At 53.2% G+C, this 23,480-nt stretch overlaps 1 protein-coding gene across 3 annotated transcripts; it reads right to left on the bottom strand.

Annotated features, from left to right (window-relative positions):
• Positions 1 to 1,838: 1,838 nt before the first annotated feature.
• On the bottom strand, positions 1,839 to 22,231 carry LOXL4 (lysyl oxidase like 4). Of its 3 annotated transcripts, none has more exons than XM_025397698.1 (16): positions 22,113 to 22,222; positions 21,385 to 21,566; positions 16,759 to 17,067; positions 16,050 to 16,228; positions 14,981 to 15,186; positions 13,440 to 13,478; positions 13,078 to 13,297; positions 12,124 to 12,307; positions 11,792 to 11,946; positions 10,925 to 11,092; positions 9,718 to 9,880; positions 7,706 to 7,949; positions 6,503 to 6,618; positions 5,712 to 5,848; positions 5,210 to 5,321; positions 1,839 to 3,126 (listed from the first exon to the last, which is right to left on the bottom strand). In XM_025397698.1, the coding sequence occupies exons 3-16, from the start codon at positions 17,033 to 17,035 to the stop codon at positions 3,056 to 3,058; spliced, it is 2,271 nt and encodes a 756-aa protein (XP_025253483.1). In that variant the 5' UTR covers positions 17,036 to 17,067; positions 21,385 to 21,566; positions 22,113 to 22,222; the 3' UTR covers positions 1,839 to 3,055. The 3 variants fall into 3 exon arrangements, with proteins under 3 accessions (XP_025253483.1, XP_025253484.1, XP_025253482.1); XM_025397699.1 differs by lacking the exon at positions 21,385 to 21,566 and adding an exon at positions 21,603 to 21,793; XM_025397697.1 differs by lacking the exon at positions 21,385 to 21,566 and having other exon boundaries at positions 22,113 to 22,231.
• Positions 22,232 to 23,480: the final 1,249 nt, after the last annotated feature.

Raw genomic sequence — 23,480 nt, forward strand, 5'->3', positions numbered from 1 at the left:
GACTTCTCTAAGATAGTTCTGTTTGAACAGTACGGCCCCATTTGAAAGGAAATGCAGGGAATTGTAGCCTGACTTCATACCGAATGGTATACCTCTGAGTTATACCTTTGCTCTGTTTTGATTCTTCAAGGCCAAGAGTGACCTTGGGCAGTACAAAAGAGATGACTACTCCTGTCACTTGTCTGTGAGGATGCCTCTTTCTGGCTACACTTTAGCTTTTAAAGGCATTGTTAGTGGTAACATATAGCCCCATGTTTATTTCCCAGTTTTCTTGTAATCTTCATAATTTCAGTAACTTACTTTGGTTCTCATTCTAATGCTGTATGCTAGTAGTCTGTCCTGTTTTTCAGCCAGTAGTCAGCCACCTCTTTCAGATTTATCCTTATAACCAGACCCAGAGAAAGGATTTTTTTTTTTTCACCTACACTTGAAAATTATGGAGTGTTGCTGCTTCTACCATTAGTAGAGAATGTGCTTTTTAGTTACATTATTCAAGCAGTTGGGATTGATGTATGCGAGCTGGAGGTAAGAGCTCCTGCTGTGACCCAGCACAGACTGTATTGAGCTTTTCCAGATGGGAAATAAATCCTTGGGCACATCCAAGCCATGCTTTCTCAAGATGAGTTAGCTGGAGAGCACCCTGTAGCTGCCACTGGCGCCCTTGTTAAATACTCAGGAAGATAGCTAATGTACTCTGCTGTGCATATGTGTTGAACATCCAAATCTCAGGATTACCTGGAATTTAGAGAAAAGTACATTTCCCATGAGTTCTGATATGCTCTTCATAGAGTGAAAGTCTTTGTAGAATAAAGGTTAAGTTAGGCTTCTGAAGAGTAAGCTGACATTCTTAGCACCTTAGTGTCTCTGAGGCTAAAGTATGCTGAGGTGAAAGTCTTCTGACATTTTTGGTTCTGCCTGGAATTTGGTGGTTGGTATTCTGCTAACATTCCTCATCTAGTTATAAGTCATGCCAGCCACCAGTCTTCCCATGTCCTTCCCTTTCAGCTCAGAGTTGTAACAGCACAACCCTTGTATGGACTTTTCCAAGAATTAGAACTGACTGCACCTATCAAACGTGTGATGTGGCAGCAAGGCCGAGACCAGAGCCGGTGGCTGGCTGCCTGGCCTGCTTTTTTGGGCCCTTTTAGAAACTGAATCCAGCAAGCAGCGGCGGGTAACCTCCCTGCCTGAATCTAGTCATCAGTCACCACATGCTCCCCTGCTAGCTGCACATTCTTTCACAGACCATTAGCTGCATGTGTGAGCATAATGTTGTTACTGTTTGGGGGATGCTTGCTGGATCCAACAGGAAATCAGTCCTTCCCTTGTTTACCTAAACTGTCATGCCAAAATATAATGCTCCCTCTGCCTAATGAAGGAGACGAGGGAGTTGAGGAGAGGTAAGGTCGGGGAGAAGGAAGAAAGCACTTCTTTGTATTCACAGAGGGTTCCCCAGAACATGTCCCTTTTTACTCCCTAAGGAGGGGGTAGCTCTTGTGATGTGGTGGCTCTTGTGATGTGGTGGGGGTAGTGCTGTTGTAAATCTGCTCTATCTGCTACCATTTATTTTGGCTTTGCAGCCTTGATTATAAAAGTTTACAATCCTCAGACTTTACCTTCTTGTCCCTATCCTTCACCCCTTAACCTTTCTGACCCGTGTTTCAGCTCTGAGCCTGGGGAGGCTGACTGGGAAGCAGACTTATGTCTGATTGGAGAAATGTAGATGGGCAGTCATGAGAAGCATGTGTGCCCTGTGCATCCCAGGCCCTGGCTCTGTGGGAGGGAAAAGGGTAGGACTGTGGTTTTGGGGCGTGTACATAATCACAGCTGGTCTGGTCTTTGTAGCAGTCCATAATGAGCAACCTTTTTTGGCATTAGGGTGTCAGTCCTGTAAGGATCATCACTAAAGTTTGTCTCAGTGGAGAAAAGATCAAGAATCATGTCAAGAAGACCATGGGGTTTTATTCCACTTGAGCGAGAGAAATCACAGCCCCATCAAGCAGGAATGGTGGCCTTTCCCAGGTTCCATCCTTAACTACACTGACTGTTCCCCCTTCTGATTTCTCCATGGTCTTCTGTCTCTCACTCTGCCAGACTTGTTTTCATATCTCCATAGAGATGAGTAGCTTGTTTGATGTTCTTTCCATGGCAAAAATTTATTCAATGCAAAGTTCACTTGAGACACTTGGTTGGGACTTGAAGCTTAGACCAATCCTGAGATGCGTGGTGATCCTGAGAGATCAGACTGTCTGCCAGGTAAATCGTCCATATTTTTTCCTTGGCAGAGGCCCTGACAGGGCCTGGGATCCATGTTACCTCAGCAGTCTTTCTGCTTGGCCTACTCTTGCTGCTCTGTAGGAAGGCCCTATCTGGCCATTTCTGTGAAACTTGCCCCTTCTCAAGCACTCAGTAACTGTTGGTGTTGGCCCATCAGGCAATAAGGGGATGCCCGAGGTCTGTGCTTCCAAGGATAATAGAAACACCCATGTGTGTGGTAGGATAAAGGTAAGGACACTAAAGAACAGAGTGTGAGAGGTGAGTTGTAAATAATAACAGATGAAGAAAGGATTGGATCCACCAGCTTCTCTGCCAGTTGTGATTTTGATACAAGTTGTGTTGCTTTGAGCTCCTAGCAGAGAGCTAACACTACCTGCTGTGTATTTTGGTACTCGGTCCTATACTCCTCCAAGACATTTGCAAAGCACCACTTAGATGGGGGACTGGACCATAGTCCATCCCTAAAGAACTGAAAGCTCCTGAACCCCGCATCTCTGTGGCAAGATTCAGGGATGACTGGGTTTCCTTATAGAAGAGGAGCTCAGCTGAGCAAAGCCTGGAAGCCATATTCCAGGCCCTTAGGGGGTAGGCCCAGTGCCACCCTGAAGAAGCAGTACCATCTAGATTGGTGATCTTGCCATTAGAATGCTTCCTGAGCAGGTTCTTGGTGCCCCTTGGCACTGGCCCTTTTCCTCTGAGTTGGGACTGTGAAGGGCATGGCTCCAGTAAGCTGAGGTATGTGGTTATCGGCAGTAGCTAGGAGCGTGCAGTGAGGGCTTCAGATGAGGTTGTTCCTGAGACGCTGTTCTTGCTCCAGGGAGAGTTCTGCATTGGCTGGGTATGAATTCCCTGTGGGCCAAAGGAAAACAGGTAAGCAGCCAACCTTACCACAGTCTCATCCCTTCCCTGACAACTTAACGTAGATCCACTCTGCCCAGCTCATCCTTTATATCAAGTCAGTCATGGCGTGGGCACAGACACCAGTCATTCTATAGAAATAGGCCTGGGACAGTTGTGTGGTTTCAGGAACATCAGGAAGAACAGGCTATTGACTGGAAAGGGCTGTGCTAGTTATTCTCCTTTGCCTCCCTCCCCAGGTTCGTTCTCTGCCCTTTTTTTCCTCTGTGCCCCAGAAAGCTGACCCCTAGCGATTACATCACTCTGGTTCCTTTGTCTTCTTTTTTTTTGTTTGAGTTGGGTCAATGGAAAGCAACAGCAGAAGGTCAGAGGGTGGAAGGAGAGAGGCCAAATATTCTTTCCCCTACTTCGGCCCTGTGGTTCTGGCAGTGATGGTCTTTGACTCCTGCTCCAGCTAGGTTCACCCTCCTTCACCACTCTGGCTTGCACCTGGCTGCAAAACAGCCCTTGCCCCTCTTCAAGCCTAAAGCAGGTAACAGTTTTCTACTTTATTTATGCTTGATATCTCAACACCCCTTGTTTCCTTATAAATAGTCCTTTAATTAAATAACCTCAGACTCTCACCCGAGTGTGCCTTCTGTTTTCTGCAGGGACCCTGTTGGGTCCTAAACCCTGGCAAGATGACCTGCAGGACTGCATTATTTTTCTTGTCCTTGTCACTGCCTGGGAACCCTTGCAGCCTGATTCCAGCATTATGGAGGATCTGCTGTCTCCATGTGTGTAGACTTGGATTCTAGTTCCTGGTTCCTCTTTTCATTTAAGTTTCATTTAAGTGGCAGCATAATCTACTCAGCCACACAAATTCAAAACCTTAGACTGTTCTTCCTCTTCTCATTTTCGTCCATCTGTTGCCACGGTTATTTTTTGAAAACCTAAATGATCTTTTGCCTCCTTGACTGAAATTTGTCAATAGTTCCCAGAAGCCCACAGGATAAAATCCATTATCTTAGAACTATCACAACCCTCCCTGCAAAAAGCTCTAGTACTTAGTAGGTTTGAAGTATACAGCCTCATTTTACAAAACAGAAAACTCAGGTCGTGATTTCCTCACTGTCCTCCAGCTAGAAAGTGGTGGGACTGGATTCCGGAACCAGTGACACCTTCCGAAGCCCAGTCCTGTGCTCCTTCCTTACTCCTCCCATCTTTGACTTTGGCCCCTCCTTCAAAACTCAGCTCAAATACTACTTCTGTGAAGCTTGTGCTAGCCCCCATCCGGTTGCTTTCTGTCTGTGCTTGCTCAGCATTCAGTCCACACATTAGTAGTACTGGGGCTATTTGCATGTGTGCATACCTCATCTGACACTTACATTCCCAGTGTCTGGGGCACAGCGTTCAACACAACAGTGAGCCTTAATAAATGTTTGTTGACTGAATGAACAACTCTGCCCATCCCACCGCACAGATGCAAGTATGGGTGTGAATGCACATCCCATAGCAAATATAGGCATTTTTAACCCTTGAAGATGGAGGGAGTCTTTACTGACAGGTAGAACAGCCCCTCTTCTCTGACCCCACTGGATGATGATGCTTCCTTTGACTGATGCTACCAATCCTTTAAGTGGCCCTGTTTTCCATGGTCCCCTTCTTGCAAGCAGTGATCACAGCTGGAGACAGCAACACAGAGCAAGAGGACTTCTACTTTTACCTGTGAGGCCCCTAACCCTAACTTCTACATGAAAGAGAAAGGAAAAATAATGGACTTGAAAATACTGACATGGCTTGAGGTGACAGGAAAGATTCTAGGACAGATTGGAAACTGAGTTTACAATCGAACAGCCTTAAGTGCACACAGGGATGTAGAAGATGTAGTTATTGGGTGAAGCCAATGGTCTGACCAGTTCTAGAAGTCTGCCTTGCAAGATGTCAAAGGAAATGCATCTCTCTTCCATCCATTGCCTTTTACAAACCACACACATACAAGTCACACACTAGAGTGTGGGAGCAGAGGGTACATTTACAGTCTTCCAGCTCCCTGAGCCTATACATGACTGGTTCCACAGTGGCTCGGAGTTACCTGTGTGGCAGTTGTGCAGCCAGACCCGATGCCCATCATACTTGCAGCGGCACTGTATCATATTGTTGGAGAAATCTGACTCTGCCACCTCATAGTGGGGGTTCACAATCACCTGGAGTGAAAGAGGGGACAACTGAAAATGGATGATTTGGTTTCTGAATGAGTTGACTGTGGCTGTGATAATCCCTTACATGTGTTTCTATTTGCTTCATTAATTCTTACAGTTACCCAGGAGGTAGGCACTGATGTTCCCATTTTACAGATAGGGACTGAGAAGTTCCAACTGAGAAGCTGATTTATCCAGTGTTCACTGAATCAGGACTTAAACCCAGGTTCGCTGGATCCAGCTTGAGTGTTACTTCCCTAATAGGACAGCTCCTTTTAGAGACAGGCCTATCGGAAACCCTATATGGGAAATTCTCTCCCTTCATTTGCCCTCAGGGAAAGTTTTAGAACATCTGGAGGAAATTGGGCTCTGTAGGGAATCCCCCAGCCACCTTACCTGGAAGATATAGTTCCCAGGGCCCACGTCTGTGATATCCACCCATTGGCAATCAATGTCATGCCGGTAGGTGTCCCAGCAGCCTACAGTCACTCCCTGTTCCCCAAAGTTGGCACACGCGTAGCGCCGCTGCAGTCCTGTAAGGAAGGGGACAGCTTTTGAGACAGGACCAAGCACTCTGCTAGGTCTTTTATTTGCTTTACCAGTTCAGTGTCATCATGCCTGGTTCACAGATTAAGGACCGTCAGAGCTAGAATCTTGCTATGAATCCAGCACCATGACAAACCACATTTGTGACAAAGGTATGATTCATTTGATTAGTTTGACTGCTCCAGTGCAAATCCCTGTTGAACTAGGAACTGTGGTTGGAAGATTCCAACCCTCCTGTGCTCATTTATTTGTGCATCCGCCTATCCATCCTTCCAACCTTCTAAAGATCCGGTGTTTACCATGCAGTTCCTAAGGGTTAGGGACTGCGGGTATGCAGACAGGAAGCAGACAATGCTTGCCCTCCACGAGCTCAGCAGAGATAGGACAGGTCTGCAGCTCTTCTCCAAGACAAGTGCTGAGTGTTTTAAAAGAAGAACAGTGTGTGTGGGGAATTTAGAGGAAGTAAAAACCTCCCGTGTAAGATTTCAGAAGGTAAGAAATTGCCTTGATTGCTAACTTTTCAAGCCAGGGTCTCCAGGTGCCTTGGGCGGCTGAACGGAGCAGAGAGAAGCCTGATCCCAAAGGGGCTGAAGAACATAACAAGAGGAGATGTTGGTAGGTGCTGACAGGAAACCACATACCTGTGGGGCAGTTTGTGTCCTCCAGACAGAAGCTGGCTTTGTGCCCCTCAGCCACCTTGGAGCCATTGAGAGTGAGGAGGTCGTAGTGGGTGAAGACCTCAATGCTGTGGTAATGCCTGCAGAAGGGATAGAGCAGTCAGTGCGGCAGCAACAGGAGAGAGGGTCCTCTCTGGAGGGGCTGGTAGGGAAGACAGGCACCAGGCCCCATCATGACCAGAGAGGAAAGTTACAATAGTAGGCAGTGCCCTTCTCCCTCCCAAACCCAAGATTAGTATGACACACAGCCTACTTTGTTGGCATCCCTGCCAGGCAGCAAGCACAGCTGCCCTTATCACCTAGGGTCTCAACCCAGGCAAGAGGTAGAAGCCCTGCCCTGGTCGCCTCCAGGAGGCTGGTGCCTGACAGCAAGGCCTGAACTGGAGGGAGAGGTGGGGCACCAGGTCTATGAGCAGCCTAGGAGCTGAGCTGCTGGGAAGAGGGTCCCTGTCAGCCTGAGACCAAATTGCTACCATTGTTTCCAATCCAGTTATAATGACAGCTGTGTTCATGCTACAGGGAAAGGTGGTTATTATCTCGGGTGAGACCAAGTCCCAAAGTCATTGCCCATTCCTCTCCACTTTCTCCACCCATGACTGTGTTCTGAAGAAAAAAAAAATGCTGCCTTTGTCACAGGCATTGTCTCTCCCTCTCTCTGGTCTGGAAGCTCCTGATAGGAAAGAATGTTCATTGTCCCTTTTTTAGTGCCAGTCTGTTCATGCTGTTCTTTGAGGGCCTTGCCTTGCTGCTGAAGGAACCAGCGAGCTTTTCCTGCAGAGCCAGCACCCTGGATGGGATGTCTATTTTGGGCCTCCAGGTTCCTGGGAGTCCCCACTTTACCTGGCTTCTGAAGGCAAGGCCTGTGATCCAACATAGGAAAAGTGTCAAATACCATTCTAACAGAACAAGTCTGCTGGCGGTGATGCCTCTGTGGGATGTTGCTGTGGGAAACAGACCCCACGGGCATCACTGACATAGTGAAGGCGAGAGCGATGGAGGGGCAGGTGGATGCCGCTGTCCTCACTGCCTCCTGCAGGCAAGGCCAGCAAGGAGAGCGCACACCCCTCCCAGGAAAGCTTGCCTGTGGCCAGGGAAGGACCAAACTGCTCCCTGGACCCTGCTTTTTGTTCCTAACCCTCTGGTGCCAAGGCATGGGCAGGCTCTAACCTGTGGCACTGGTGCCAAACCCAGCTCTCGCGTCCAGTCTTTGGACGAAAGTCTGTCCGGCCCAGGTTGTAGATCTGTGTGGAGAAGCGCAGTAGGCGCCGGTATCCATAGGGCCAGTCCATGTGATCCGCAGACTTGGAGAGGCAGTTCTCCTCGTGGGCACAATACAGCTGGCTGAGCGGGCGGTCCTCCAGGTAGGCTGTCTCCTGCACTAGCTGGGCGTTCATCACCAGGTCTGGTGCACCTGGGGCAGCAGAGGTCATGGCAGTGACTCAGAGGGTGGAAAGGCAGCCAGTCTTAATCTCCAGCACAGGGCAGGCTTGCCCCCAGATTAAACCCTCTGGGAGGACCCCACAAAAAAAGGGCAGTTTTAAGAGTCAGGAGATGGTGAGTTCTAGTAACAGTTAAAGGAAGTCTATCACCTTAACCTGGGAGGCAGCTACAGTGTCATGGTTAAGCTTGCTGGGTTTGGAGCCAGGCCACCTGGGTTCATTCTTGGCTTTCTGACTGTATAATTCACCAGCTGTGTAACTGCTTAACCATTTTGTCTCTCATTTTCATCATCTGTAAGATGAAGATAATAGTGATATTAATGTGATGACACCTGTAACATGTCTGGCCCACAGTAAACATGCGGTTGAAGTAAGCTAGTATTTCTTTTGTAAAATGCTTTTAAGCCTGTAAAGTGCCTTTATGTAGCTTAGTTCATATAATCCTCAGAAAGCTCTGCTGATACCTAACTTGGATACTTTGCCTGTACTGTCACTAAAAATCATTATCACTAAAGTAGTCCTGGGCGGAAGTGAGGCCCTGCCACACCGCTGACCACAGCGTGCATGCCACCTGGGCAGGCCGGCCGCAGCTTGCCCCAGGCTGGAGCCATCTGCTCCTGGCAGTTGGCCCTGTGGGGTCCTGTGGTATATATTGGAGACAGCCAGGAAGTGCCCACTGACAAAGAGTTCCTTAGGGAAAGAAGGCAAGCTTTCAGAAAGAATGAGAAGAGGGAAAGAAAGCCATGTGAAAAGCCAGGGAGGAAAAACAGGTGGTTATAGAGGCTGCAGGTTGACTGGCTGTGCCCAGCTGTCATGAAGCATCCATCAAATGTGTTCAAGAAGAGAGCTGCCACTGTAGGCAGTGGAGCAGGGAGGGGTTCGAGGTTCCCAGGAAGGGGAGTTGAGTGGGGAGCAGTCTCCCCACGTGCTGGGAGGCCTTGGTGATAAGGAGACCCGTTCTGATGCCCCATCCCTGCAGGGGAGGGTCTGATGGATGGGCCCAGGGTTCTCACCAGGGTTCCCTGGACAGAAAGGAAGCCAAGAGCTCGCTGACAAAGGTTAAGGATGTCTTGGTGTTGAAATTTGGCCAAGAAGAACGTCAAGTGGCCACTTCGGTTGATGCTATCTGTAGCCTTTGGACCGGGTATAGTCCATCTTGGCACTGACCTGGTTGGGAGATGTCAGAGATGCTGCTGCCTTAAGAATCTGGGTTTGTGGGGCAGAGCAGTGCCACAGATGGCCTTGTCCCAAAACCTTTTGGGTAAATCCCACAGCTCAGGAAGAGAACACACAGCTGGGCCTTGGCCCCAAGTGTGCTCATATTTGTATGTCCTCTACGACAGCTTTCAAACTGCTTTTCTGACTACAAACCACAGTAAGAAATACATTTTATGCTGTAACCCAGTACACACATAGTTCCAAGGAAAAACTGCCCTTGCTATGTCCTGTCCTGTTCCATTGTTTGAAACTGTTGTTCATAACCCAAAGTTGAAAACGGCCGTTCTGTGTCCTTGTGCTTTCTCATGTTCTCAGTGTTCTTTCTCACAGTAACTCCGTGAGGGGGCAGGGTATGGATCCTGATGGGACGGGTGATTGGGCCACACAGCTGGGAAATGGCAGAGCTGGTACGTTCATTCCCTCATGCTGCTGGCCGTAGGCCTGGGACCAGCATGCAGGGCCTTCCCTGAGGAGGAGCACAGGCCTACCTGTCCCCAGCCCTGTGAGCCCTCCGTCACTCACTGTCCATGCAGGAGACTCCAGCCAGGAAGCGCCCGCCGCCATGGGAGCAGTGCACCGGCCCGTGCCTCTGGCACTGCTGCAGGGCCAGCTCTGTGCCTGAGCAGCGCACCCCGCTCATCACCACCTCTTGGGCCCTCGGCATCCCCGACCAGTACCAGGTTTCCTAAGAAAACAGCCAGTGTCACCCAATCAGCGTGACTTTGGAGTCACCTTCTGACTCCCATCTGAGGTGTGGCCCCAGTCATACCACCCCCACCAGGTTGTGTCCAGCCTGGGCCCGAAATCTTTAGTGATGAGAACCCATATTCCCTGGGGCAGTCCATGACACATTTGGACCCTTCTGATGTTAGAAATCCCTTCCACGTATAGAAGTAAAAATCCACCCACCGTGGCTTCCACTACTAGCCCTACACCCCTCCCTCTTCCAGACGGCAGAGGAGGGTCCTGTTCCCCACTCTTCTGTCCGGGGGCTGTGCTCCCATTTCCCTAGCCGCTCCTCAAGTGGCCCAGATCGTCATTTGTGCTCAGGGTTGCCCAGTCCGCATTGTGCGGCAGCCCAGTGTGGGTGCAGGTGCAGAGGTTTCTCTTGCAGTCACGCCTAGGTCCTCTTGATTTTATTTTTTGACGTATTTTAGATCTATCCACTTATTTCCCCTGGACTGCCTGGTCCAGTCCAGCCTCATTTCTCACCTGGGCTACTACAGTAGCCTCCTGAGTGTGTTTCCTTGCATTCATGTGAGTCTCCACCCAACTGTTCTCCAAACAGCAAAGGAAGAAATCTTTTAAACATGTGGATTGCATGTGGATTGCAAGCTTTGAGTGATCTTGCCCCTGCCTCCTCTGCCCTCATGCTTGACAGCACTCTCTCCAGAGCCACTCTACAACCCCTGGCTCTGATCTCCTCAGCCGAATCAAGCTTTCTCTGGCCACAGGGCTTTTGCATAAGCTGTTCATTCCTCCTCCCCCTTGTCTAACTTCTATTCATCTTTCCTGCAGACACAACTGTGTCCCTCATTGACCATTTCATTAAGGACTGTGTCTTCTTGTTCACCACATTGTTCCCAACACTCGGCATCATGTCAGCTCATAGTTTCACTCAGTAATGAATCGTCAAATGGGTAAAGAGGCAGCAGCTTTAGCACAGGAAGTTTTGGGCCTCAGTCCAGGGGGTGAGAGGTCATGCGGAAGAAACAACACAGGGACCTACCTTGTGGGCATGGATGGCAAAACCCAGGCCGAGCTGTCGGCAGGCCACCATGGCTTCGGTGAGCCCCCAGTTTTCACTGCACACACTCCCCCAGCGTGGGACCCCGTTCACCTCCACCTGCACCTCCAACAGCCCCTCCTCAGGGATGCGCCCACCAGCCAAGCGCACCTGCAATGGTGAGGGGTGTATGAGGAGTGGGGTAGCCTTGCAGGGAAGAGCTCAGGGCTGTGAGCCTGGAGGGCTGCCCAGACCAACTCACTGTGTCGCCCTAGACAAGATAGTCCCCTTCTCTGCCTTGGTCTCCTCTGTAAGGTGAGGACAGTGTAGCAGGTAGTCTCTAATGTCCCTGCCTACTAGAGAAATCTGACTCGAAGTGCCTGGACCAGGGGCTCTTCCTCCTGCTCTGGCACTTGCCCTCCACCATTAACGACAACTGGCAATTTGCCAAGGGCTTTCATGCCCCTCGCCTCATTCACAGTGACCCCCTGAGAGTGTGAACCCCGTTTTACAGCGGCACCAGCGACTTGCTCACAGTCCACATTAGCACTGACACTGCCCTGAGCATCCCACACAGACTCCCTCGTGCCGACAGCCCTGTGGCCGTCTTTCCCAGGCACCTTCTTTCTCAGCTTCACAGGGGACCCGAGACGGGTGTGGGAGAGTACATCCATCTGCAGAGCCCCTGTGACCTCTGACATTTTGGAGGGGCTGCAGCCAGGCCGGCTGTAAGGGAAGGAGACTGGTGCCCAAAGCAGAAGCACTAGCCGCTTCTCCTGGACCTCTCCCCGCTAGCTTGATGTGGTATCCTGGGGACTCCCCAGGGTTTCCCGGTCCCCAGCCTGAGGCCATGCTCAGACCCAAACTCACCTGATTCTGAAAGCCCATGTTAGGGACGTTGCACCTGACAGCAGCATCATTCTCATGTTGACAACCATTCTGGGACCCTTCTAGGGCAGGGCAGTCGCTGAGGGTCCGCTCATACCCCCTGCAGCGCACCTCACTCAGGTGGATGGGCCCTAGCCCTAGACAGGGAGAGAGGTGCTGTGTGCAAGGCTCCATCTCCGTAACCCCGCACTTGTGGCTTCCCCTTCACAGAGGGGGAGAATTTTCTGTCCTGGCCCTGTCACCCCCGGGCCGTCCAGACATGGACCAGTGGCATACCCAGGCCTTCTCACCCCTCCCCAGGCCACCTCACTCACCTTGGCCCAGCCGGGCCCCAAAGAGGGCCTCCCGAGCAGAGCCAAAGCCCAGCTGACGACACACGACACTGGCAGAGATGAGGTTCCACCTGTGGTCACAGACCGTGCCCCACTGGCGGTTCACGAGCACTTCCACCCGGCCCTCGCCCACCTGGGCCCCGGAGCGCAGGCGCACCCTCAGCTCCTGCTGGGAGAAACCTGCTTCAGGGACGGCCGAGGAGGAGGCAGCCAGCAGGGGCTGAGCCACCACAGCAGAATCCCAAACGGGACTCCTTCAAGCTCCATGGCGGTGGCCAGAGCCAAGGGTGGGGAGTTCCAGTCCTGCCTCTGACTTCCTATAGCTGTCACCCTGAATAAGCTGTTTTTCTTAAGCTCCATTTCTTCAATAACCAATCACCACCACAGCCTCATCAAGGATGTCGTCTCAAGTGTGGCGCTGAGGCGTCTGTACCACCTCACGAGGCCACCCCAGTGTGGCGCTGAGGCGTCTGTACCACCTCACAAGGCCACCCCAGTGTGGCGCTGAGGCGTCTGTACCACCTCACGAGGCCACCCCAGTGTGGCGCTGAGGCATCTGTACCACCTCACGAGGCCACCCCAGTGTGGTGCTGAGGCGTCTGTACCGCCTCACAAGCACTTGCTGATCTCCTCTTTATAACAGAGGAGCAGGCTCAGGCTCAGTACTGGCCCTCAGCGGGATGTAGTTAGGATTTAATTACTGTTTTTACGGTCACCTTCTATTCAAGGCGGGTGATGTCAGCTTTCCATTTATGGTAGGGCTATATATGATCCTTTTAAATACATTCCAAGGTTCTACAGTTCTGTGATTCACTCTCCTCCTCCCAGTCTGGTTCCTCTCGCCTGCATGTCCTGGACCTCCCTGCACCCCTCACCAGGCAGGGTCCCGCCCATGCCTCCAAGCTGTGGTGTGGGTGCAGGGCCCCCAGGGCTCACCTCTGCCCGGGACCCTTTGCGTTGTGGCTTTGTCTTTGGTGGGCGGAAGCGAGGCCCTGCCACACAGCTGACCACAGCGTGCATGCCACCCGGGCAGGCTGGCTGCAGCTTGCCCCGGACTGGAGCCACCTGCACCTGGCAGTTGGCCATGTGGGGCTCTGTCCCCAGGCAGGTGACCTGGTGGATCCAGAAGGAGTTCTTATTCGTCAGGCTCTTCAGCCTAGAAGACAACGGAGATTGAAGGTGGAGGAAGGGCTGAGGGAAGAGCTTCAGGACTAAGGCAGGCCAAGGTAGAAAGGAGGGGATAGAGGCCCTTCATGCCACACCCTGTTGCTTCCTCCCCCTAGGGTGCTGCTCCTCACCTAGATTTAGGGTCCCTCATCTTCAGATCCCAGACTTTCCTGTTATGGGAGAAAACAGATAGGAGATGGAAGGGGTGTGGAAGTCCCACCCCCTGCCACCTGGTTCCTCATAGTTGTCCTTAAGTTTGCACAGGACTTTACATTTGTAAACTTGTTCATAAATCTTATTTCAATGCTGAGTTTCACAGCAGCCCTGATGGGGTGGCCACCTCACAAATAACAATTTTACAAGGAAGGCAAGCAAGGTCCCTCAGCCAGGCCTAGAGTGGGGACAGGCGGATCAAGCTTGCCCTCTCCCAAATCCAGAGGAAGGGGAGCATTTAGGGAGGGCCCAAGACAAGGGGCCCTCTGGGGACAGGTGGGAGGTGAAGGCCTTGCTAGTGGGGGTGGCCCCAGAGACACCCAGGCTATCATCAGGCCTGCCCTCCTCATGGGTGGCAGGCGAGTCAGCGAGACCTAGGCGTGCAATTACCAGGCAGGGGGAGTCGGGCTGCATCCCAGGATCCCCAAGGATGGAGCCAGGGACTGGCCACCACGCATGTTTCCTCAGGACAGGGGTCCTCTAAGTCAAAGACACAAGGACACTGCAACAAGGGCCTTCTAACCCTTTAGGGAAGCAGGATCAAACTGATTGGGGTGGATGAAGCAGATGACTCACATGTACTATGGGAGATTTCTCCCTTGATGAGAAACACAAGTCTTCCCTGACACGGATCTGGCAGAACCGTGACTGTGGCTGTCGTTTACTGGTTGATGGAATCAGCTGTGACAGTTCAGCCATGTTTCTGACAATATTTTTATGTCTCCTCTCTCCAGGTCCCCACCCCATGCCTCGCTTACACGCAACCCAGTCACAGCCTGGCTTGAACCAGAGCTGAGGAAATTCATGAGGGAAGAGTTGGGATATTCACAGTGGAATTGAGGATGGAGGCCCAGAGGCCCTCCCCAAAGCCCTAAAACCAGTCACTGGCTGAACTGAGGCCAGAACAGTTTGTCTAAACTCTACATGTGGGTGTCACTGAAAGTATCTGCAGGGAAGTCTAGGGTTTTAACCAGGGACACTCAGTTTTATGTTCGATTGTTTTCACGGGGCCGGGACGGAGCGCGCATTCTGTACCTAGTCAGTTCTGTTTACATAATTCAACAGTGCAGTGTTTACTTTCTGACTGTTTCTAGGTATTTCCCAGGATCCTAAAGGTCCTCCTCATTCACTTTCCTATTTATTATTCTGAGGCCCCCATGAAGCAGGAAATCTGGCCACATTCCTCAGTAGGGCCTGTTTTCTCTCCCCCAGTCCCAACACCTGCTGGATGTCCTGCCACAGACAACACCACTGCCACTCAGTCCTCACTGAACTCTGCGAGGTCCCACATGCCACACACATCACACACTCACCTGTGTGCACACTTACTTGCCCCTTACATGAGTCCACACTCAGGCTTATGCACACACCCTACATCGCATGCAGGCACATGCACATGCACTCAGCCCCTGCCCCACAACCCTGCCTCCTGTGGGGCTTACACCAGCCACGCTCCTACCTGTAGTAGTGGCTGTCGACAGGCACCTCGCTGGGGAAGCCCAGCATCCCGCACACCACCCTGCTGTTGTTCATGGTCCAGCCCTGGTCACACACCTGCCGCCAGTGGCCCTCATACTTCACCTCCACGGCTCCCTCGGTCACTGGGCTATGCTGCTTGGCACTGGCAAGGATGGGCTTGAGCCGCACCTCCTCCAGCCGCCGGCCCTGCAGGGTGCACAGTCACCTGTGGGCCTCGGGACTCCCCGCTGCAGATCTTCATGCAGAAAGGCTGGGGCTTGGAGCTTGTAGAGACCATCCCACCCAGCCCCATCATTGAACAGGCCAGGAAACTGAGGCCCAGAGAGGGGGAGGCATTATCAAAGGCCACAGAGTAAGTGCAAGGCAGAACCTCAGCTTGTCTAAGCCCTTTCCCTCAGTTCCTTGAATTTGTCCAACTGGAGAGAACTAGGCAGATCTGGCCCTCCCTGGGATCAGGATGGGAGCCCTTGGAGTTTGTGAGGCTTCTGCTGGGCATGGAAGGGCCTTCTCTGTGCCACCCTGAGAGCGCTGAGATGGGCATAGACCAGCCACTTGAGACCATAGCAGGATCCTTTGGCCCATAAGACCCCCCAGCCCTAGCCCTGGGATGACTTAGACCAGTACAGAGTCCCCTTCACAACGTATTTCAGTGACCAGCTGTCCTGAGGCTGGAGGCTGCCTGGCAGCAGAGCCCTGCCCGCTCCTGTTTGGCTTGGGCTGTTTTTAGCTCAGGGTTGTTTGTGCTGGGAAGAGGCAGCAATTGTGGCCAGGCCTTGTGGATGAGGGAGCCCCTTACCCCACTGCGGTCTCCCTTATGGGAGCAGCTTCTGTGATTCCCAGTGGGGTCAGCTCTGGTCCTCTGGCCTGCCTTGCCTCAGGCTGGGGCCCTCTATTTATGCACCTGCTGCAGGGCACACTCAGGAATCGGGGCCCCATGCTCAGTGCAAACTGCACCCTTTCCCCTTGCTCCTGTAGGCCCACCTTCTGGGAGGCTCTCTGTCCTCTGACCCAGCCCTTGGCTCAGACCAGAGCCTGAACAGCCCCCTTACCTGGGGCCCAAGGGCATTGGAGACGGTTTCAGAAAGGTAGCCACGATGGCGCCTGGGGTGGCATATCACCCCTACGTCTTCAGAGTGACTGCAGTCACTGACACCCCAGCCATTAGACCCGCACTGGTCCAGGGAGCTCTCCGTGCCCACACAGCGCACATTGTCCAGCCAGATGGGTCCTGTGGAGTGGGGGTGATGCTCAAAGATGGCACAGAGAGGCAGGTCACAGGCTCTGCCTCCTGCATAGGATCCCACACTTACCAAGTTACCTCTTCCAAACCCTGGGAGAAAGTGGCAGAGAGGAGGAAGGTTGGGTCTCCTGGGGAATTCATATTTATAACCCTGCCTGCTACCTCCTTTGGGCACTGGGTCTTAGAGAATCTGTTTTTGGAAAATGCCAGGTAGCTGTAGGAATCAGACCTACCCATTTGCCCATTTTTTCATTCAACATTCTCTAAGCACCCACTGTGTGCAATTGCTATGTTCAAGGAACTTGGAGTTTAGTGGTGGTGACGGCGGTGGCCTTATCACAGGAGAGAATGGGAGGGTGGGAGCAGGGGCTCTGTGCAGCTGAGGCACTCAGGAAATGCCTTGTGGAGGAGGTCACGTGAGCAGGGTATCAAAGGATGGGTGAGTGTCAGTGAGCTCAACCCAAGAGAAGACTGTCACCATCTCCTTGCCACCCCGCTGGGCGGCACCAGTCACTCACCCTCCCCTTGGCCATACTTGGCACTGTGGGCCCAGGTCAAGGCAGCTTCGAAGCCCAGCTGGCGGCAAGCCACCGTGGCCTCCTGGAGAGCAAAGCTGTCATCACACACGGTGCCCCACTGGCCCTGGTGCAGCACCTCCAGGCGGCCCTCCTCTGGCTTGCTCTCTGGGCCCACCAGCCGGAGCTTGGTGGTGCCCAGTGACTGTGGCCTGCTGGGAGGCGGCTGGCCTAGCAGCAGCAGGAACAGGGAGAAGGTGGCTGGTGGGGACCACGCCATGGTGACTTCAAGGACAGCTGAGGCCAAGATACCTGAGGAATGAGTAAACATGACAGTGATCACCACCTCTACCCAGATCTCAGGCCTCTTCAGCAATGTGGCAGCTCCTGGCAAGACAAACGAAAGAAGACCCCCCGAGAGAGAGACAGAGAGAGAGAGAAAGAGAGAGAGAGAGAGAGTGTGTGTGTGTGCATGCATAGTGGCATTAATTGAGTCTGGGCCAGTTTAGCTGATTTGGTTCAAATCCACCACATTCGCCATGCGACCCTGAGGAAGTTTAAGCTTAACCTCACTGAGTCTCAGTCTCCTCATCTGTAAAATGGGGATAGTAATCTCCATCTCACAGTGTTGTTGAGTGTTAAATAAAACACCGTAGGGAAAGTGCTTAGCAAAGTCCTAGCGATGGCGAGTACACAATAAACAGCCGCTCTTACATACCTAAAGTCTTATGTGTAGGTAGACGAGGTCACCCACCCTTTGAGTCATGGGGGAGCCCCCAGGGTGCCCTCAGGTCACGACTATCTACCCCAGGGGCACTGCCACCACCTTCTGATGTTCCTAGCACCCTAATCAAATGTGTGAAATGTTGCCTTCACCCTAGAAGGCACATGGAAGGCTGGAGCAGAAAGGGCTGAGGGGCATCGAGGACTCCACCACTCATTGGCTGTGTGGGTTGGGCAAGTCTCTTCACCTCTCTAAGTCCTGACTGTCTCTTTTTCCTTTTTTTTTTTTTTTTTTTTTTTTGAGACAGAGTCTCGCTCTGTTGCTCAGGCTGGAGTGCAATGGTGCAATCTCGGCTCACTGCAACCTCCGCCTCCCAGGTTTAAGCAATTCTCTGCCTCAGCCTCCCGAGTAGCTGGGATTACAGGTGCCCACCACCATGCCCAGCTAATTTTTTTGTATTTGTAGTAGAGACAGGGGTTTCACCATCTTGGCCAGGCTGGTCTTGAACTCCTGACCTCGTGATCCACCCGCCTCAGCCTCCCAAAGTGCTGGGATTACAGGCGTGAGCCAGCGCACCCGGCCCTGACTCTTTATTTCTAAAGTGAGGAGATGGAACCACATATCATCTGATCCCTCCTGCAGCTTGGATAGCCTATGATAGCCTCGCATCCATCTAGGTGTATGATTCATGCAGATTCAATACACATTTTTTGAATACTTGCTTCAGGCCAGGTGCTGGGACACAGAAATGAAGACATCAAACACCCTCCCTACCTTCATGAAGCTCAAGCAAGAAGAATTAGGGAAGCCTTTCAAAGAAGGGACACTTAATCTAAGCCTTATTGGGTGAATAAGATTCTCCCAGGTGAGAACAGGGGCATTCAAGGTAGAGAGAAGAGGACTAGGAAAGAGGGAAAGAGGTGAGTTTGTGCAAGAGCAGGAAGTGCCCTTCTCTTACCCCAGACTACAGTGTGGGGGCTTGGAGGAGAAAGAGATGGAAGGACGAGCTGGGGCCAATGATCAAGGGCCTTGTGTACCACACAGAGGGTTTGCCTTCATCCTGTAGGAAATGAGGGGCCAGCGGAGGGTTTCAGGCAGTAAACAGAGAGGGCCTCTGTCTCCAGGAGGCTGTAATCAGATGTTCTTTGGGTCCTTAGAGAGAGGATGAGGCTGGGGGCAGTTCCTCTCCCCCTCACACAACAGCCTTGGTCCTGGGACCAGCAGGTGGAGAAGGGTGTAGAGGAGAGAGTCACAGCTGGTTAGAGCTGTCCGAGACCTCTGGAGCCACCAAAGCTGAAGCTCCTTCACCCCGAGGCTCTGCTGCCGAGGGGAGCTGAGGCCAACCTGGACCGGGATGGAGAAGACGGGCTAAGAAAGCTCATTCTGATGAGACCTGCCTCTTCCACGGCCATGGGGGAATCATGCAGCTCATCCGCTTGAGTGCGAAGGCTCTCACAGGCCCCTGCCACTCTCACTTCCATGCATGGCATCTGCCCCACTCCCTCTCAACAGCCTTAGCCAGCAGGGCCGGGTGGAGTGGGCTCCTAAAAGTGCACTAGACAAGTTCTGGGAATGAAGCTTCACGGGAGTGGGGATGTGCTGTGTCCCCAGTGTCCAAAATAGTGTCAGGTGTGTAGGTGGCACTCATTCATATCTGTGGTTGCATGGGTGGGAGGTGGCAGCACAGTGCTTGAGAGCACAGGCTGGACAGTCAGACTGCTGGGGTTCAAATCCTGCCTCCACCAGTTCACTTCTAAGTGATCTTGGGCCAGCGATTTAGTTTCTCCCTGCCTCAGTATCTCCCTCTGAAAAGTGGGGATAATAATAGCAACTATCTCATAGGATTTTTGTAAAGATTAAATGAAGAAACATTAAACCCTTAGAAGAGCAAGCATTCAGTAACAATGAATTATTATTATTATTGAGATGGATTTTTGCTTGTCACCCAGGCTGCAGTGCAATAGCACAAACTTGCCTCACTGCAACCTCCGCCTCTCAGGTTCAAGGGATTATCTTGCCTCAACCTCCCAAGTAGCTGGGATTACAGGCATTCGCCAGCACGTGCAGCTAATTTATTTGTATTTTTAGTAGAGACAGGGTTTCACCATGTCGGCTCTTGAACTCCTGACCTCAGGTGATCCACCCACCTTGGCCTCCCAAAGTGCTGGGATTACCAGCGTGAGCCACCGCACCGGCCAACAATGAACTATTATTAACAGCTACTGTGAGAGCTATGACAGAACCATTGGTCGAGATTGGTCCCACCTCCTCTCTATACAGAGGGAAATGGAGGCCACGTCCAATCTCAACTGCAAGTCTTTGGTAGTCCTCTCTATAGCATTCTCTAGATTTGCCCTTTTTCCCTCCACGCACACTACAGAGCCTAGATGCTCCCCTCTCCACTCCCTGAGACTGTGTAGGGGCTGCCTTCCCATTCTCACCTCTGCAGCTCTCCCCCTCTGACCCCTCCCACGCTTCCTTTCCAGACTGAAACACTGTCTTCTGCATGTCAGGGCCTGTGGGGGCTCCCAGCTGGCTGTCCCATGAGCAGAGTGCTCTCCATTGTTTCCCATTCCCTCCTCCGTGCTCCCCGGAAGAGGAGGTAGATAGCCAGGGACTGAGCCAAACCACTCCCCAGATGGCAAGAAAGGATAGGATGGATCGGGCTCAGGTCCCTCAGCTGCTAGGACCCAGTGGTCACACTGGGTCTCGGCTGAGTGATGACCACACCTCCTCTGCTACCCCCAGGAGTCAGGAAGCTCCTATCTCTGCCACCAAATTGTGTCTGGTGTCAATTGTTTTCCTTTCTCTGAGTCTCAGCTGCAAAACCTGTAAAATGAGGGGGTGGCACTCGAGGGCCCCTCTATACAACATGCTCTGATGGGGCCCAGCGTAGGCTGGGCAGGTCTGCTGTTTGACTCGTGGCTGAAGTCCGCGCCACGCTGAGGAGGTCTTATTACAGGCTGTGGACAGCCCCAGGCCAGCAGCTCCTTCCTCTCCAAGGGACCAACCTGAGGGCACAGGAGGGCTTCCGCTGTAGAACCCTGGGGTCTGGGCCAGGGAAGCTGCCTTCCATGAACGCTGCTGGAAGGTGGGGGGATGGCAGCGGGAACCAAGAGTCAGATGCAGGGAGAGCCCCTCTTATCGGCCTTCCTGTCCACTATAGGCCCCCCAGAGCTTTTGCTCACACCAAACTATAGCCTTCATCTCCCAGCCTCCAAGCCTTTGCTCTCTCTGTTCCTTTCCCTCTAAGACTGTTAAACTCCTACGCATCCCACGGCACCAGCTCAAATGCCACCCCCTCCATTAAGCCCTCCCACAAAGCCTTCCACAAAGCACATTGTGTGTTTGCTTCCTGACGCCACAACCAGACTGCAGGTATCTGTTCCCCTAGCACTGAGCACAGAGAACCAAGCTGTGCATCCTCCCTCAGAGAAGGAAGCAGCCTCAAAAGTGGCCGTTACTTTCCCAAATGGAGGAGAAGGGGACAGAGGAGGGAAAGAAGGTGGAGGGGAAAGAGGAGGGGAGGGAAGTGAGGATAATAATTACACATTTAAAAATACAGATTAAATACTTATCTCCATTTTACAGACAAGAAGATAAGGTCCAGGGAAGTCAGGTAACTTGCCCAGTCAGGATTCAAACCCAGGCAGCCTGGCTAGACGCCGGGCTCTCAAAACCACCAAGAATGAATGTTGGAAGAGTGGGAAGAGGAAAGGAAGGCAGGGAGCAGACTGAAATTCCACCGTGTTCTGGAGGATTTATGACCCAGGCCCTGATGTGAGGGCACTGCGCAGGGTGCTCTTCGCTGAATGCCACCGAGTGACAGATCCAAGACCTTGCCAGCTTGAGGCACAGAGGCACCTGCTCCAGGTGTGCCAGGAGATGCTGTGACCTGGCCTTACCTAGCACAGGTAGGGAGGGCTGGAAGACAGCAAATGCCTGTATTCAAGAGAGAGCATGGGGGGTGCTGTCCTGAGGGCGCAGCAACTTCGGGATGGCTCTTCTCTTCTCTGCAGTTCGGCAGCTCTTCTCAGCAGCCTCCTCTCAGCCCTGTGGCCTCCCCGGGGTTACCGACTCTGTGGACCTGAAGCAGTGCCAACAAACGGTCTCTGAGCTGTACCTGTCCGGGCTAGGAAAGGGGGGGCTCAGAGTCTTCTGTCCGCTTCCCTTCCGTGTTTCTGTCACACACCGACCCCCAACATAATCAGCTCCGGTCTGGATAGTTGGAGAGCCCAGATCAGCCCTGGCTCTTTGTCCCCCAAGTCATAAGTGTGACATCTGAACCCGCCTTGCCCCTTCCCTGTCTCCTCCCTGGGAGAAGGTAGAGCAATGGTTACACACGGCCACAAACAAGACATGCAAGCACCCCTGAGGCCTGGGCGCACCACTCAGGGCGGGCCTTGGGCCAAGCTCCCAAACGTGGTTACTTGTCCAGTTGGAAGCAGGTTGGTGAGCGACTGGAGGGCTGGGCTGAGGGTCCATGGGACCCCTTAGGCCCAGTCTCCAGGAACCCTCAGAGGCCTGCAGACCCACAGAGAGACAGAAGGACAGACGGGACAGCAAGAGGCAGACCAAGAGGCAGACGCGGGGCCAGGGGCCAGGGCCAGGGCCAGGCCAGGCGGGGGCTCACCAGCTGGAGCGCGGACGGTCCGGGGCTGGGCGGGCGCCGCGGCCGAGCAGCGCTAACGGGCTCCCTCCCTGGGCGCCCTGGGGCCTTTTTATCCGCCTGCCGCCCGCGGCCCCCCGGCCCCCAGCTGGCCGCGGAGGAGGCCCCGCAGGCCCCGCCCCGGGCGGGCGTGGAGTCCGCGGGCGCCCCGCCCGGCCTTCCGCGCGGCGCCCCCCGTCGGACACGGGCCAGGTGGCAGGGGCGCCCAGCCGCAGCCGGCGGGGCCGGGAAGTCCCGGGGGCGGGAGCCGCAGGGGTGGGGGGAGCGGAGTTCCCGGGAAAGGGCGGCGCGGGGCCTGCGGCTGTTTTGCAGGGAGGGCCGCTGCGGCCTCTGGAGTCCTTCTCCCAGGCACAGTTGCCTCTTTTGCCGAACGAGGTACTGACGCTCACCTAGAGTCCCAGTCCGTGAGTCCTGCTGAGTGCCAGGGCCCCCGGCACAGCGCCCTTCGCGCGGGTGTGCCCGGCTGTCACAGGGGCCGAATCGCACGAGCGCGGTTTCTTAGGACAATGTGGACGCTCTTTCGGGGAGGCCCGGGGCTCAGTTCAGATAGGTCGAGGTGGCGCGGTGCAGCCGTGCCCTACTGCAGGAACACGCGATTCCCCCCGAAGTTTACTGTACTGAATACCGTCCCCCGCCCTCTGTGTGAAACTCCGCGCTGCCCATTGTGCAGTTGGGAACACTGAGCCCCAGGCGACGTAATTCTAGGAAGTTTGGGTTTGTGATCGGCAAATACACAGTGAATGCGAGAACCCCTTCACGGAGCTGAATGATGTAGTCCTGGCCCTTGTCAGACTCACGGGAGGAGGGTGTTAGTGCAGGGAGCAGGGACTGTGGAATTGAAATGTGGACATGGCTGACAGAGAGGAGTCCCATCAGCTGATCTGAGCACTTAGGTGCCTGAACCCCAGTCCCAGCCCTCAGTTTCTTTACCCTAGACCTGGTCCTACTCTGAGCCTCAGTGGCCCCATCTGTAAAATGGACAGAGGGTTCTAGCCTCCTGGTTTCCTCCGTAGGCCCAGAACTGCCCCACCTGGTCTCCCCTCTTGCCCCCACCTTGCCTGAATGTCCTTCCAAAGGTTCATTCATCCCACAAGCCTTTATTGATTTTCTCCTACATGCTAGACAGGGTCCTGGAGTGCTAGACGCTGGGAGGGGGCCTTCCCATTCTGGTGGAGAAGGCAGATGTGCAAATAAGAATAAGCCTGGACAGGCAGAGTGTGATAGAGCTAGGATGTCGAGATGGACTTTTTCGATCCTGGGTGACAGCCAGGTCTTAATGACCCTGCTGCCAGGGACCTGCCATCCACTCCTGGCCGCCCATGTCCAAGATGT

Source organism: Theropithecus gelada, chromosome 9 (genome assembly GCF_003255815.1).
Source record: "Theropithecus gelada isolate Dixy chromosome 9, Tgel_1.0, whole genome shotgun sequence".
NCBI lineage: Eukaryota > Metazoa > Chordata > Mammalia > Primates > Cercopithecidae > Theropithecus > Theropithecus gelada.